Source organism: Furipterus horrens, unplaced genomic scaffold (assembly GCF_987537825.1).
Source record: "Furipterus horrens unplaced genomic scaffold, mFurHor1.1.pri manual_scaffold_6, whole genome shotgun sequence".
Taxonomy (NCBI): domain Eukaryota; kingdom Metazoa; phylum Chordata; class Mammalia; order Chiroptera; family Furipteridae; genus Furipterus; species Furipterus horrens.
The window spans coordinates 121,583,018-121,598,545 of record NW_028327176.1 but is presented as its reverse complement, the minus strand read 5'-3'; the positions used below and the strand labels follow the sequence as shown (position 1 = coordinate 121,598,545).

The 15,528-nt window shown below is 35.0% G+C and overlaps 1 protein-coding gene across 1 annotated transcript; it reads left to right on the top strand.

Annotated features, from left to right (window-relative positions):
• The first annotated feature begins 8,225 nt into the window (after positions 1-8,225).
• Positions 8,226-13,668, top strand: COX7A2 (cytochrome c oxidase subunit 7A2). Its single transcript, XM_090282672.1, has 4 exons — positions 8,226-8,338; positions 9,538-9,627; positions 11,649-11,733; positions 13,467-13,668. The coding sequence occupies exons 1-4, from the start codon at positions 8,321-8,323 to the stop codon at positions 13,523-13,525; spliced, it is 252 nt and encodes an 83-aa protein (XP_090138798.1). The 5' UTR covers positions 8,226-8,320; the 3' UTR covers positions 13,526-13,668.
• Positions 13,669-15,528: the final 1,860 nt, after the last annotated feature.

The window sequence follows — 15,528 nt, the reverse complement described above, 5'->3', positions numbered from 1 at the left end:
TTGCCCTTTATTGATTAAGTTGCAAAGTTCTCTAGAGGAGGGAGTAAAGAAGTGCTTTCTCAAGAACTTGAATGCATAAATGTAGTTTGTGTGATCTAGTAAAGTGTTACAGAGCCTCTTTTTAGCCCATACCCCATTTAATAAATAAAAAATCACATTTTCACTAATGTCATTTGAAATTACAGAATAAATCATACCATTGTGACCTTATTTTCTTTTACATTTCTATAAAATTGTCAAAGTAACGTACACACTTTAAAAAGTCTAAAGGCCTTATGATGAAAATATGGTAGTTCCTGTCCCAACTTTCTTTACCTTTCAGAGACAATCGTTTTGACTCCAAAAGTTGTTTGTTTTGGTATTTATCTTAGTGTATCTCAATAATATGCCTATTCTACAATTGCTCGATTTAACACGTTTAGACATGCTCTTGATAATGTTATCAAATAATTCAGTTCTCTAGCACACATACCTCCCCTTCTACCTTTATAAAGTTATGTCATAATATTTACAATGCATTAGCTGTTGTTTAATTATACTCTATACTATAGAGCAAAGCAGTGCACCATGGTTAGATTTTGCATAATCTAATTTTTTCTGAAGTGAATCCTCATTTTTAACACAACTTTCTGGAAACATGTCTTAAATTTTTTCCAATTTCTTGGTCAGTTTCACTACATTCTTGTCACTAGAGAGGTCTATTCTACATTTGTCTCGTATGGTACTCTGTACTGCTCTGTACTGATTGTTCTCTTGTCTGGCCTCACGTTCATTGTCCCATGACCTCATTTTGTGACCCTCCTGTGTTGGATCTGCTGTTTACTCTGGTTTACTGGAGCACTTTCTAAGATGCTTAAATCTTCCTAAGAAGTGGTTTATGAGAGGCAAATTTCCTGAGTCCTTCTATGTCTAAAATGTTATTTCACTCTCACATCTCACTGATACTTTGATTACATATATAATTTTAAATTAAATATTCCCTCAGGTTTGAAGGCATTGCTCTACTCTCTTCTAGCTATCATTGTTGCTTTTGAGAAATCTGATCTATCAGATGTTGTATCTCCTAAATTGACACTTATTGTTTTCTCCAGTTATTTTGACACTGCTGTCTTTTTCTTAGATTTCTTCATTTGATCTTCCAACATTATCTTTCCATTGAATTTTTCGTGTATTTAAAAATATATTTTAATTTCTAAGACTTCCTTTATTCTGTTTCTAAATCACACTGATGTTTTTTGAGGACATATGGATGCATATGTACAGCAGTGAGTAAAAGTAGATTTACAGTTGTGACTATGCAAAAGTTTATTTTTGTATTATTTATTGAATTTGTTTGTATTATAACTAAACCAACTTTTGCCTAACCCTGTATTTTTGTTTTATACTGTTTACATTATTTTTGTTGTTGCTATCTTTAATTTTAGTTTTCTTGTTCATGTGAGTGACTTTCCTTGTATGTTTGGCTCAACAATCTGTCATTTATGAATGGACCCCAAAGAATAATTGAAAGTTCATTCTTTGTGGGCAGTGCTTGACTAGTGATAGACTTCACTTACATAGGGCAACTCAAAAATTTGTGCTTTTCGTGATAAAACGCTTAGACAAGTATTATAGTAAATGGCTGGCAGGTCAGCAGCTATAGGTGACTGAATTTTGAGAGAGACTGCATTAGAGAAGGGTTGTTAAAGAGAGTCAAGCATTTGACTGGAGACTTTCCTGACTCCAATTTCTCTAGGGAAGAATAATCTTCAAAAGGAGGGGTTTGACAGAGGGTCTGTGTATTACTGCTTTAACTCTGATCCTGCCTTGTCCCCCACCTTACTTTCTGTTTTCTACTTTGCACATATTTCATTACTTTCTCCAGACAGAAGTTCTCTTGTCTTCAACCTGTGAGAAAGAGTGATGGAGGTGAGAGATTGGATTGGATTGACTGAGAGACGTAGGGCAGAGGCTGTATAATTTTCAACTGGCCATTTTCAGGCCTGTCTCTTGGCTCCACTCCTTGCTATAACTTTTACCTCCAAGCCTGAGCTTCCTGAGGGTTGTGGGACCAATCAGCATGCCTCTCACTGGTAGCCCCCTTACAGTCTCTGTCCTGCTCAGTCATATCACAACTGCTTTCTCTTTCCCAGAATTCTGTCAAAATCAATTTTCTCTTTCTGTTCTTTCTCTACTGTCCTTCCTTTGGGACTCATATCCTTTTTTAAGTTTTAGATTATTATACAGTTAACTTTACTTTTTTTCTTGTAGTATACAGTTCTGTGAGTTCTAACTCATGCCTAGATTTTTGTAACCTTCACAGGATACAGAGCAGTACCATCAGCCCTCAAACTCCCTTATACTATCCCATTATAGTCACATTTCTCCTCACCCATAACCCCAGGCAACCACTGATCTCTTTTCATTCCCATAGTTTTGTCTTCTAGAATGTCATAAATGGAATCATACCATATATAACCTTGGATCTGGATTCTTACACTCAGCATGATGTCTGAGAGTCATCTAAAGGCCTGTCAATACCTCATATCCTTTTAATTTCTTATACTTTACTAGAGTGAGAGAGAAGAGATATTTGGGGTAAATCCACTATGTTAAACCAGAAACACCTTGAAGGCACCTTTTAATGATTTTACAACATTTTAAAATCTATTTTTCTCATTTATTTAAAATTTTTTTATTGAGTGTATTGGGGTGACATTGGTCAATCAAATTATATAGGTTTCAAATATATAACTATAACATTAAAATTTTAACAAAGTTGTTATGTACTTTTAAGTAATATTAATGGATGCTTATTTATTTTCGTGTCACAAGCTTTTCAGAAGGGTAATGTGGAAGAAGATTGAACTCACGATACATCAATCTTAAATGGTCAAGACTGATGTGCTACTTTGTTTCAAGGACCAGAAATGCAGGAATAAAATATGTATCAAATTACAGTTGAATCAGTGATCTAAAATAATCCCTGGGGTTTGTTGTCCTTCCTTTTCACAACAAAGCTTGTTTATGTTTTATTGTCATTTTCAGCTTCAGCCAGGCTTTAACCACATGATTGCACTGTACTCTGTTCACCGTCAACTGTCTAAAGGATTTTGTAGGGGACGTATGGGTTTCAGAGGCACATTGATCTGGCTCTTACATATGTAAACTATGTCTTGAGATTATTATCTCCTAAACCATTTATTTTACTATTTCCTTGTCAGTAAAATGGGGATTTTAATACCCACTTAACAGATTTTGTTTTGAGGAATAAGGGAAGGAATAGATGACAAGTATTTAGCATAAAGTATAGAAAAATGACACTTATTGAACAAATCTCCTTTTTGTGGAATCAAATGAACTCACCCTTATCTTGAACTTTTTGCCCCATTTGATAGTCTGACATTTTCTTTCCCTCTTCATCTTTAGCATATGGCTTCTGTGAATAATTCTCTTGATTTTCTTCCTACTTATTTGTTCCCTAGTCTTCTTTATATATTCCTCGGTTATGCTCACCATATAGAACGTTGGGAATTCTTTGGATTATGTTCTGGGCCCTTTTCTCACTTTACAGATACTCCCTAAGCAACCTTAAATTCTCATCACTTCTATCACCATCTTCACACTAACTTCGTTATCTTTCCAGAGCTATAGATTGTTCACTATAGATCTCTTCTTGGATTGTCTTTGGATTTCTCAAGGTTAATAAGGCCAAAACAGGAATCTCCTGCTAGGCTGGAGTTTCTCATATTCCGTGATGTATTGAATGGTATGACCAACCACCTTATGAGTTAAGCCAGAATCTTTGAAGGTGTTTCCTTATAGCTGGCTTTTTAATCCATCCCTTTATCTTCATTTCTTTGCTGCCATTTATTTCAGGTTTTCTTTCTTGGATTACTATAAAAGCCTTCTCATAGACTGTCTGTTCCTAGTAACTCATGCCCTATCCAGCCTTCACAACTATCAGAATGATCTTGGAATAAGAGTTCTGAGCTTGACAGTTTGCCATTTAAACTGCACCTTTAGGATAAAATTTAATATCACTAAAATCTCACTCCTGCCTCCCACTGTTGCCTCCCACTCCATATGTCATGCCAACCAAACTAGTTACAGTTCCCCAAGATGTCTGTTCATCCTCCTTTGCCTCTGTTTATGCTCTACCTTCTGCCTGGATATTTCTTCTGTTGATCTACTTCTCCTTACCCAACTTTTCCTCCCATGATTATAGCTAACATTTATTGAATTATATCATTTAACTTTCACAGTCACCCAATGATGGATAGTATTTATTTTACAGAAAAACAGATAATTAAATTAAGAAACTTGCCTTTCGTTTCATTATTAGCTGATAGATTCAGGATCTGACTTCCAAGTTCTTTCCTACAGTAGTATTTTTTCTTTTTTCACTCCATCTAGGCCTATGTTTAGTTTCTGCAGTAGATAATGCTTGATTCTAAATCCAGGTTATTGTGTTCTTAGCCTGTCTGGAATACCTTCTAATCTGTACTCCCATTCATTCTTATTTTACCAGACCCTGCTAAAATTCAGTCTTTTAAAAAACTTCCTAATGACCATTACCTTCCTTGAATTTCTCATAGCAAACTTTTGCTATAGCAGTTAACATAGTCATTTATGTCTGCATCATAATTTGCTATTATGTATATATTATCTTCCTAATAAGATTATATGCTCCAGAAGTTCAGAGATTTAAAGTTTTCTCCTGAGCATATTGCAGTGTTGCATTTGTTGCAGGTCCTGTTATTTATCGTTCAATAAGAAATGAACTTCATAGTCATATGTTTTAAACAATTTTTCATACATCAGGATTTTAGAGCCAGAAATGAAGATTAGTACAACCCCTTTAATGATGAAAAAACTAAGGCTTGCAATTAGATAAGTTATTTAATAATACAGCAGTTACTTGACAACCAAGTATTTTGTGATTCCTAACCTTATAATAATCAAAAATAGGGTGTTATATTGAAATGCTACCTTTTAAACTAACTAGTAGTTTTTATACATTAAACTTCACAGGAAGCTGTTCTATATGCTTTTGTAAAACTGAATGTGGATTAAGCATGGTTCCAGAATTAAAATATACATTTCAATCACACAAAACTGTTCTGGCATTTGTCTGTTTTGTTTATAGATGCTATAGGCAGGATCAAAGTAAGGAGTTGACTTTTTTTTTTTTTTTTTTAGGGAAAAGAAAGGTTGAGTCACTTTGTGATTTGGTAACTTTGCACCAATTGTGAAATATTTTCATTGAGTAATTTTATATCTCATTCCCATAAACATATCTTACAACACAAATTAACCATTACCTACCACATATCTAAATGTACTGCTAGTTCTGTTAGAATGTTCAAGAAACTTCTGGAGGAAGTATTTTTCAAAAGAAGAGCCATTTCTAATAATTTTTCTAATATTACAAAAGAAACTCATACTGATGTTTTGGGAAGGAACCTATTTTTGAAAATATGTTTCAGAGGATGAATTTACAAATCTAGTAACAAATTTCAAGTGTGCTTGGGAAGATCCAGTAAAGTTTAATAGGCATCCAGGCACATTCAGCGATGTTTTTTCTGTCAGGATAATCCCAATTTACAGAGCAAGAGCAAGGAGACAATGAGTGAGGAACTCTGGGACTGAAAAATGTTTGAAAGGACTACAATGAGTGTTAAGATGTTCTTGAATTTTTACATTCAAGAAATTAAGTTCATTCTTTTGTGCAGCATACTATTCATTTAACTAATATTTATTATGTACTGGTTACTAGTCCAGGTGCTGAGGATACAGCAGTGAACAAAATAGTTTTAAGCAGAGTCATTATCTGACTTAAGTTCTTAAAAAGATCACTGCTGTGTGGAAGGTAAACACTGGTGAAACAGAAGCAGGGAAAGCAGTTTCAAACAGGTTTTTGCAATAAATAATGCAAGCAAGAAATGATGGCATGGCCTGGGATGGTAGTAGTGATGGAGATCATGAGAAGTGATCAGATTCAGTATTTTGAAGGTACCGCCAACACTTTGGGGCTTGAAATGAAGAAACTCGCAGAGGAGAACACTTGGAAATGAGTGGAAGGAATTCCATTTGCTTGTAATTTTGAGATGCCCATTAGACATCTAAGTGGAGATATCTGGAGTTAAAGGGAAGGTCAGGGTGGAGAGTTGTTAGCACACAAATGGTTTATCATGGCACTGGCTGGAAGCACAAAAGGGATAATTTTTTTTTTTTTTAAAGCTGGTATTCTCAAATTTAGAGATTGAGAGGATGAGGAAACTAGAAGTAGCAGCTGCTGAAATAAAATGACAAAGTGTGTATGGAAGCCTGGTTAACAATGTTTCAAACTACAGTATACATGCATGTTATAGTGTATTGCACTTATAGCTTATTTCCAAATAAAAAAATTCGAAGTATACTTTCAGGGAGTGATCAAGTATGTTAAATGTTGCTCATACATCATAAAGAATATTGCGATTGACAGTTTGGCAACATAGAAGCCATTGGTGATTCTAAACAAGAGCAGTAAAAGCTTGCCCAAAATGGAATTAAAAAAAAAAAAAAAAGGAAAGATAGGCATAATGAAATCTCTTTTATTTTGAAAAAGAAATGGGATGCTAATTGAAATTAAAGGTTTAAGTTGGGAATATGTTTATATGCTAATGGAACAGTCCAGTAAAGGGGAAAATTATACTGTACTAAGTGACATGCAGATAAGGATCTGCATCTACTTTAAGATATATTTTATGTGAATCTTTATTTTTGGACAGTCTTAAGTGTCTAGATCTATCACTATATATGTTTGTGTGTGTGTGTGTGTGTATATATATATATATATATATATACACACACACATATGTATATGTATCAGTTTTCTGTTGGTTAGCATTTACCCCCTTCAAGCAGTTGTGGGGATTGGTAAGAAATTCACATAATCTCTGTTAGTGAGAAGTTTACAATTTAGTTCGCTAAATGGAGAAAACATAAGAGAGCACATACAGCTTTAACGAGTTCAAATTATAGACAATCCACGTTTTAAAGATCTGTGTGCTCCAGTTGTTGGCACCTGGTAACTGTCCTCAAGAATTTGCTCACTGTATGTAATGCAGAGGGGGGAATAAACTAGGTGCTTTCATTCCTAATCCAGGGAAGAAATGAATTGCGTTATTTATAAATCTTGGTGAAGAAAAGAACTTGAACTGCGGACAGGTAAATTGGTGGGTCTGACCCTAAAGATTAGAAAGGATGATTTTAATATTACTAATTTTTGTCTATACATTTCACCTATGCTGAACCATCTATCAGCTTCCCATCTGAAATGACAATGGTTTAATTAGAAATGAGTGTAAGACGGTGAAACGACCTTTATTGTGGTATAGGGTAGATATTTTCACACTTACACACTTGGGAGTGGGCGTAGAGAATAAAAACAGTTGTAATTAGCATTATATAAGCAAGATTGCTGTAGGACACACTGATAGCTTATCCGTACAGTAACTGCTCTGCCCAGAAACTCCGGTATGCAAAATGCCCTGCTGCACCTGAGACAGCAAGTCCGGATTTGCCATCCCATTTCTTGTCCCCAGTTAAAAAGTTCCCTCGCTTTTCAGCGTTTTCCCAGGCACAGAGATATGAGAGAACAGCTTCCACAAGCTCTGTGAAAGAGCGTCTTGCATGGCGAATTCTGCAGCAGCCAAAAATACAGGACAAAAATTGGTATCCCGACAGAGGGCTTCAGAGAATGCTCTCAGAACAAGGAACAATAACGCCCTCACAACAGCTTCTTCGGTGCAGAAAACTGATTGAATTCGTGTAAGAGGAGTTACCCTTTTTGTTCTCAGTTTCATTCAGCTTCACAACTTACAGTTCGGCCAAGCCAGTGTTCTTTCAATCCCTGAACAAGCTCAAAGGTTGCTCCAAGTTTTACGCGTTCTCGTTCAAAATACACACACACTAATTTTCTAGGATAGCGTGGTCTCACATTAATTTTATCCAAGCTAGTTAAAAGAAGGCTTAACACATCACTCCCCACCTTCCTGGTCTCAAAAGTCGCTTTCCCTCATCTTTAGCTCCCGGGACCGGCCACCAGAACGGCGTCCGACAAATCAGAAACGACGTCAGGAGGCCAAAACGCCCAGCTGGCTAGAGCGGCCACAGCCGTTTCGCTGCTCTTGCTTTTCATTCGCTCTCTATGGTTAGGAGCCAAGCCTCCCTCTGTCCGGAAATATTTGGGGCCTCTGACGTTTGCGCAAGACCAGAGGGCACTTCCGGTTCCGGTGTGGCGTTCGGTGTTTCTGGTGTTTTGTAGGCGCTGTTGGTGAGCAATAACTGAGCCAACATGCTGCGGAATCTGCTGGTGAGGAGCTTCTCGGCCTGCAGTCCCGATGTGGGATGGAAGGGTTGGGAGAGGAGGCCCAGGGGTCACGAACGACATAGCAGCCTGTTCGGGGAGGGAAGGAGGAAGCGAGAGGGCGGCCTGTTAGGTCACCTTGCCCCGTGTCCTCTTCTCCTGACGTTACTTTCCCTTCTTTTCCCCTCGCTTCAGGCCGTGCTTGGTAGGTGTAGGGAGTGGGAAGGTAGGAAGGTGACCAGAGGGATTGTTGGTTAGCGTTGGTTTTCTCAGTCGCCACTCCTAACTGAGGGCCAGTAGCTTTGATGTTAGTAAAACCAAGGTCCGGGTGGGAAGTTGCTGATACCCGGAAGCTTCAGACAGAAAAATGTTCCTCTAATATTGAAAGGGTTTAAGTTTCGGTGGTTCTGAGCCTTGTGAACATCAAAAGGCAGTTTAAAAAACAAGCCGTTCGATTTTGGATGGGACTTCAGGAGCAGTCATGGCGGAAGTGTAGTGTTGCTTCCTTCGGACGCGTCTGCAGTGTCCTTTACCCCTCCACCGACTTTGAGCGCGTGAAATATTTTCCCAACATTTCGAAAAGAGAAGGAAAATATAACAGTAATCACTTTTGTAATAATTCAGTGAGATTTTATCTAGTTTCTTAATACATTTAGAAAGTGGAGTGGGTGTTAACTGGATTCAACTGGATATACAGTGTCTTTTTAAAAGTATATCCTGTTAAGGATTTTTTAGGAAAAATGTAATGAGAGAAGCAATTTTAATTAAGTAGGAACCATGATAGTTTATTTTGATACCAAGTAACAGATTTTTAACATGATAGAGTATTAAATGAAAACATATGAGTTTAGTGTATTTTTATAACGATCTTTCATTTTTTTAATATACAGCAATATGATTTCTTCAAGGATTACATAGGGGCACTTGTTCAATTCAGCTAAAGCTTTCTTTTTTCTTTTTTCTCAGAATTAGCATGAATTGCTTCTTGAGTGTGGTTTTTGGACACTGCAGAATGTAATATAAAGGGCAGAGGATGATGAACGAATTGGAAAACCTGGATGTTGGTTTATAACTTTGTTAGTGACAGACTAAATATGTTTTAACTCACTTTTTCTCTTCTGTAATTTTAAAGATTCTACATGGTTGGTTTTGAAGGTTTCTGTAAGCCCTAAGTCTGTTCAATATGTATTCATTTAACATTGCAGGCTCTTCGTCAGATCTCCCAGAGGACCATAAGTACTGCTTCACGGAGGCAGATTGAAAATAAAGTTCCAGAGAAACAAAAGCTATTCCAGGTACTGAAATATTTATGAGAGATTGTTATTTATAAGAAATGATTACCAAAGGTGGAGATACGAATTCAATCTGGAGATGTCTGTTTATTAGCGATCCTATTGGATTAGCAAAAGAATAATAAGAAATTGTCTATTGACTGGGCATTTGCTATATCCAGGAGGCCCTTGAGGAAGCAGAAGAAAATGAGGTGGAAAGGATATATGTAGGTCAATGACACTTTCTTAAATGAGTTACATGGGGTTGGCACTCTTTATGGTAGTTGCATAGGAATAGGCAAATAGACCATAGGAATGGCCCAGAAACAGAATACACACACACACACACACACACACACACACACACACACACAATAAATAAATAAATAAATAAATAAATAAATAAATAAATAAAATATTTAATACATGTTAAAGGTATTGTTTAATGTCAATGGATAAAGGATACCATCAATTGGTATTGGAAAAATATGCTGACAATTTAAAAGAAAGTAAAGTGTGATCCCTTCTATATTTTATATTAAAATATAAATTGCAGATACAAATGCTTCTCAAAACAATTAGAAGAAAATATAGGAGATATTTCCCCCCACCAGTTTTGCTGAGATATGATTGACAAAATTTGTATATATTTAGGTTGTACCTGATTTTTTAAGGTGTACAATTGGATGTTTAATATGTCTGTGGTGATCAACACAGTCATGTTAATAAACACATCCATCACTTCACATAGTTAATTTTTGTGTGTGGATATGTAAGAGCACTTAAGATCTACTGTCTTAGCAAATTTCAAGTATACAATACAGTATTATTAACTACTGTAATTGTGGGGGTGGGAAAACTTAAGGAAACAGTGAAGGAGAAAATTTGCAGTTTGGTGACAAAGATCTTAAATGCATTTATGGTTATTAAAGACAAGTGACAAATTGAGCGCAAATTGTGAAAATATAACAAAGGTTAATGTCTTTAGTATACAAAGTTTCTGCAAATCAATAAGAAATGCAAATTAAAATTACAAGTTACTAATTTTCTACAATTGGCAAAATTTTAGAAAGATTTAAGATAGGTTATGTTAGCTAGGTGTAGGAGATAGGTACATTCATCACACTACTTTGACACATGTTAGGTAGTAGTATAATTGGGACAAAAGTCTTAAAGGGTATTTGAAAATATCATTAAAAACAAATTACAACGTACGCTGTCATCTAGGATTCCTACTTTTAAGAATCTTTCCTGCAGAAATAGTAGCATAAGTATTTAAAAATAGGAAAAAGGCTATTCATTATGGCATTTGGATATCCCAAAACCCAATAACCTAAATACCCAGTAATAGAGGACTAGCCAACTCAATTATATTTTTCCTCAGTGGAAGGTTAGTAGCTGTTAAGAGGAACAAGGTACGTTTGAGTAACAAAATGTGTTTCCAGATAGAATTGAGCAAAAAATCTGTGGTAGATTATTACATAGCATAACCTCATTTTGTATATTAGGCATGTATGTATATAAATTAGAAGATGTGACAATATAAGCATTAAAAAAAATCTTTAAGGTTATATACCATGCTGTTAATAGTGGTTTTCTCATGAAGAAAGATTTAGTGGGGAAGAGTAGTTTACCTTTATAAGTACTTAGATTGTCAGTGATTTTTTTGTTTTATTGTGATCTCTGGTTTTTTGCAAATAAATTTTAAGTGATTAAAAAATTGGATCATCTATGTAAAAATAAAATAGTTATATTTAACAGATGTATTAAATATCTGTTCTATGCCAGATGCTGAACTAAGGGCTAAGAGTATGATTTAGTTTTATAAACCAAAACCCCATTTCTTTCTTTTTTTTTTTTTAAAGAAAAATTTTCTCTGTGACTGAATCTAAAGTGTGATGATTACTGATATTTTTTAATAATAAAATTATTTTAATTCCAAGGGTTTAAGGAGCCACTTAATTTTAAATGAATATATGTCTTTTGAACTTAGTTGGAAACAAATGATATGTGTATTATTTATTATTATTATTTTTTTAACCTAGGAAGATGATGGAGTTCCAGTACATCTAAAGGGCGGGACTGCTGATGCCCTTCTGTACAGAGCTACCATGATTCTTACAGTTGGTGGTGAGACATTTGGAATGCTTGGTTTATAGAAAAGTAATAGTATAGATAACTAACAATTTCATTGTTTTCACTGTGCCGGTTTTTTTTAAAAACATTTTTATTATTAAGTTTATTGGGTAACATTTATTAATAAGATTATATGCTTCAAGTATACAGTTCTATAATACATCATCTATATATAACATTGTGTTATGCCAGTATTTTAGGCAGTCTGTCTCCAGAATTTGAGATCTTATTGCTTTGCATATAAGGATTCAAGAGAGCAATTGATACATATTCTATAAGAGCATTTTAATGTCCTTGTCCTTTAACCCTTTGAGTGTCATACATAATTCGAAATTTGGATCAACATGAGAAGAAGTTATATCAATATATAACCTGAGGTACAAAAAAAGAGAACAAAACATAAAGTACAAATTATTCCATTGTTATTTGCATTTCTAGCCATCGAAAAAAGAATCGCTGGGAGCAATGCTGGCACTTTTGGGAAAATTTGTCAGCGTCGCCCACAGCGACATTGGCACTCAAAGGGTTAAAAAAATACCAATAAAGTTTGACTATCTTTCGATAGAGGTGGCTTTCCAGTGTGCCACTGGTGGCCGTGCAGGCCTTTGCAGGAACCAAAAACATCCACTCTACCCCATCTGTTGTGGGCTTTTAAACATTTTGACTGTGATGCATATTAAAACCATTTTATAATACATCTAAATTCTGTACACTCATAGTTATGACAAAACCCATACATATCAATACTTATTACTATATACAAAGTGCTTTGACATTTTTTTTCTGTGGATTGTGCAGGTCCATTATTCAGTATTAGCGGTGGAATACACACATTGGTATACTAGGAGCAGAGTTTGGAATTTGAATGATAGCTCTCTGGGGGAGGAAGGGAAACCGAGTGATTACTATGTGCTTACCTATTGATAGGAATGCCACATATATGGATTTTTCTCTAACCCTTGTATTAAGTCTATAATATGTTCTTAGTTTAAGATGAAGGAATTATGCTCTTTATCCTAGGTAATAATTGCTTTTCTGTGGAAAGGCTGGGATCTGAGCACTAATTACAAAGTCCCCCTGCTCATGCCAGGGTGCCTTTGGCATGAATTGAACACAGTGAAGGGGTGTTTAATGATTAAGATACAACTAGATAGTGACGTTGGGCTTTCATAAGATAAAGCCCTAAATTATTTTTGTCCAATTTGACTATTGGCATTTTGGTAATTAGTTGTAAAAATAAATTTCTAGTTATTAGCTATTCTTACATTAAATTTGATTATTTTAAAGTCATATATCACTGTTTCTTGATTTTACATTGATAAAACATTTTAGGGAAGTCTTGTGTAATTTGACCTCTTTATTGGCTTTTAAATCATTCTTAGCATTTCTTAGGCAATCTTAGGTAAGTATGGAAATCTTTATATATATATTCTTAATCTTATTTAAAGGTTTTTTACATGTTATTAAGTTGACAAATACATTATTATGCTACATCTAATACTGTACAGAAGTTAGGTAATATTGAAACTAGACTATATATATATATGTTTTTTGTTTTTTTTTTAAATTTGCCAGCCTCTATCAACATACTTTTTTCTGTTCCCATATATGTAGTCTAACTGCCAACCTTGCCTTTATCTTATAATTTTTAGCTGGAATATTAGGTTTATACATTTAAATCTTAGAATTTCTTTTAAGTTCTTCTTTTGTTTCTTTTTATTTTTTAGGAACAGCGTATGCCATCTATCAGCTGGCTATGGCTTCACTTCCCAAGAAGCAGAATTGACTTAATTTATCCTTCCAGCAATCAGTTACTTCAGTTTCATTCAACTCTCTTACTGATCAGTAAGCTGATTAATAACTGAATTCTTTTGGGATCAATATTTATTGACTTGTACTAACTACCACCAATAAAGCAGTCTTTACCATCCTTTGTCTTATTTTATCATACTCTAGGATACTTATACCAATAATCTGCAGCTTTTGTTCAGTCTTAAAAACTTTAGGTAAGGAGCAAAAAATTATTTTGTCATTAAGGTGTATGAAGTACCATTGTGATATTTTACTGAAATTTTAATTTTAGCAGCTCAGAATTACACACTAGGTAGTCTTCAGCTTTAATTGAGCTTGACACTTGAAACACGCCCCTTACTATACTGTATCCTGGAATATGCTAAAACCTGAGGTTAGTGGGAGCAGGCTATTTTTGGCTTATGGGGTTCCAAGTTTCTTTTTTTTTCTCTTTCTTAGCTACGTGAGTATATACTTAAATATTGGATAGATTCTACAGTTTAGAATTTGGCTTTAGTATAATATAATTCAGAATTTGTTCTTTTTTCACACACTCCGAATAGGTTTTTATTGTGTTACTTTAATCCATAATGTAACATGTAACTTTCCTTAAATACTTAGTTCACTTCTAAAAGTTATTTTCTTGGGGAACTTAACGGAGTTAGACTTTGTCATCTTTGCAAGGTGACATTTGTAATACTATATAAAGATTAATAGAGTCTAGATGCATCAGATCTAGGGGAAATCTATGAATAAGGGTTTTATAGTAAACTCTAATGTCTGGATAAAATTGATAAAGCTAGTTTATTTAGAAAAAATTGAGTCAAATTAATCTAAATTGAGTCAGACTAAACCTTTTCCTTTTAAAGCATTGAGACTTCGGTCCTCTAAGAGGACCTAAGAAAAGGTATTTCAGCCTTGAATCTTCAGGGTTGGAAAAGGATCTTGGGAGCCATATTATAAAACCTTCCACTAAATGAATGAATCTATCAAACCTCTGACAGTCTTATTTCTAACATCATCAGAGAACACTCTTTTTGAAAGGAGTGGAATGAATATTATTAGACACTTCTAAATGCTGAGAAAGTTCTTAAGGTGGTCTGGAATGTTCAATTGAGTGATTCAGATTTACAAAGCAATCACTGATAATATTTTAAAACAAGCCATGTTTATTGGCATTTTACAGAGGATCTCATAAGCATGATTGAAATGTTTTTATGACATGTGAGAGATACTCTTGTATAGTAAAAGTGAAAACAACTTGGTATCCTCCACAACTTCAGGGTCTTGTTGTTATGAGAGGTGCTTTACCATTTCTGGTGTAACTAGTGAGGCAATTTTTTAAAAAATAATTTGTTTGTTTATTTTTAGAGAGGGGGAAGGAGAGAGGGAGAGAAACATCACTTGTGCACCCAACTGGGACCTAACGTGCAACCTAGTCATGTGCCCTGACTGGGAATCAAACCAGGGACACTTCATTTGCAGGCCGATGCTCAGTCCACTGAGCCACAGCAGCCAGGGCCTAGTGAGGCAATTTTTAAAGCATTTTTTATGCCAAATGTTCTGTTTGGGCTGTGTTGGCATGGCCAGCTTGGATAAAGTAAAAATATGTTAAATGCTTAATATACTTATAATTTTTTTGCTAAGATTAAATATTTGCCTTTCATCCTAAAATTGTGCATTGTAAGCAGGAATGGAGATGGGAAGATGGATGGAGGGCCAAGATTGCTGGAGAGGATTTGAGAATCCTGTGAAAATGTCTGCTACACTTAGCAATTAGTAGTTTACTCTTATTGATAGGTTTCAAAGACTATCCAAAAGTCCATAGAACAGAGTCCATAAGAAAATACTGTAGAAAGTGTGGCCTTCAGGAAACAAAACAACCATCATCCCAGTCTCTTTATCTTAACCATACACTATCCTTTTGAGAATAGTATCTGTTACTAAACAAGAAATTTCATGGATATTATCCCACTAATATAACCACTGTGGGGGGGA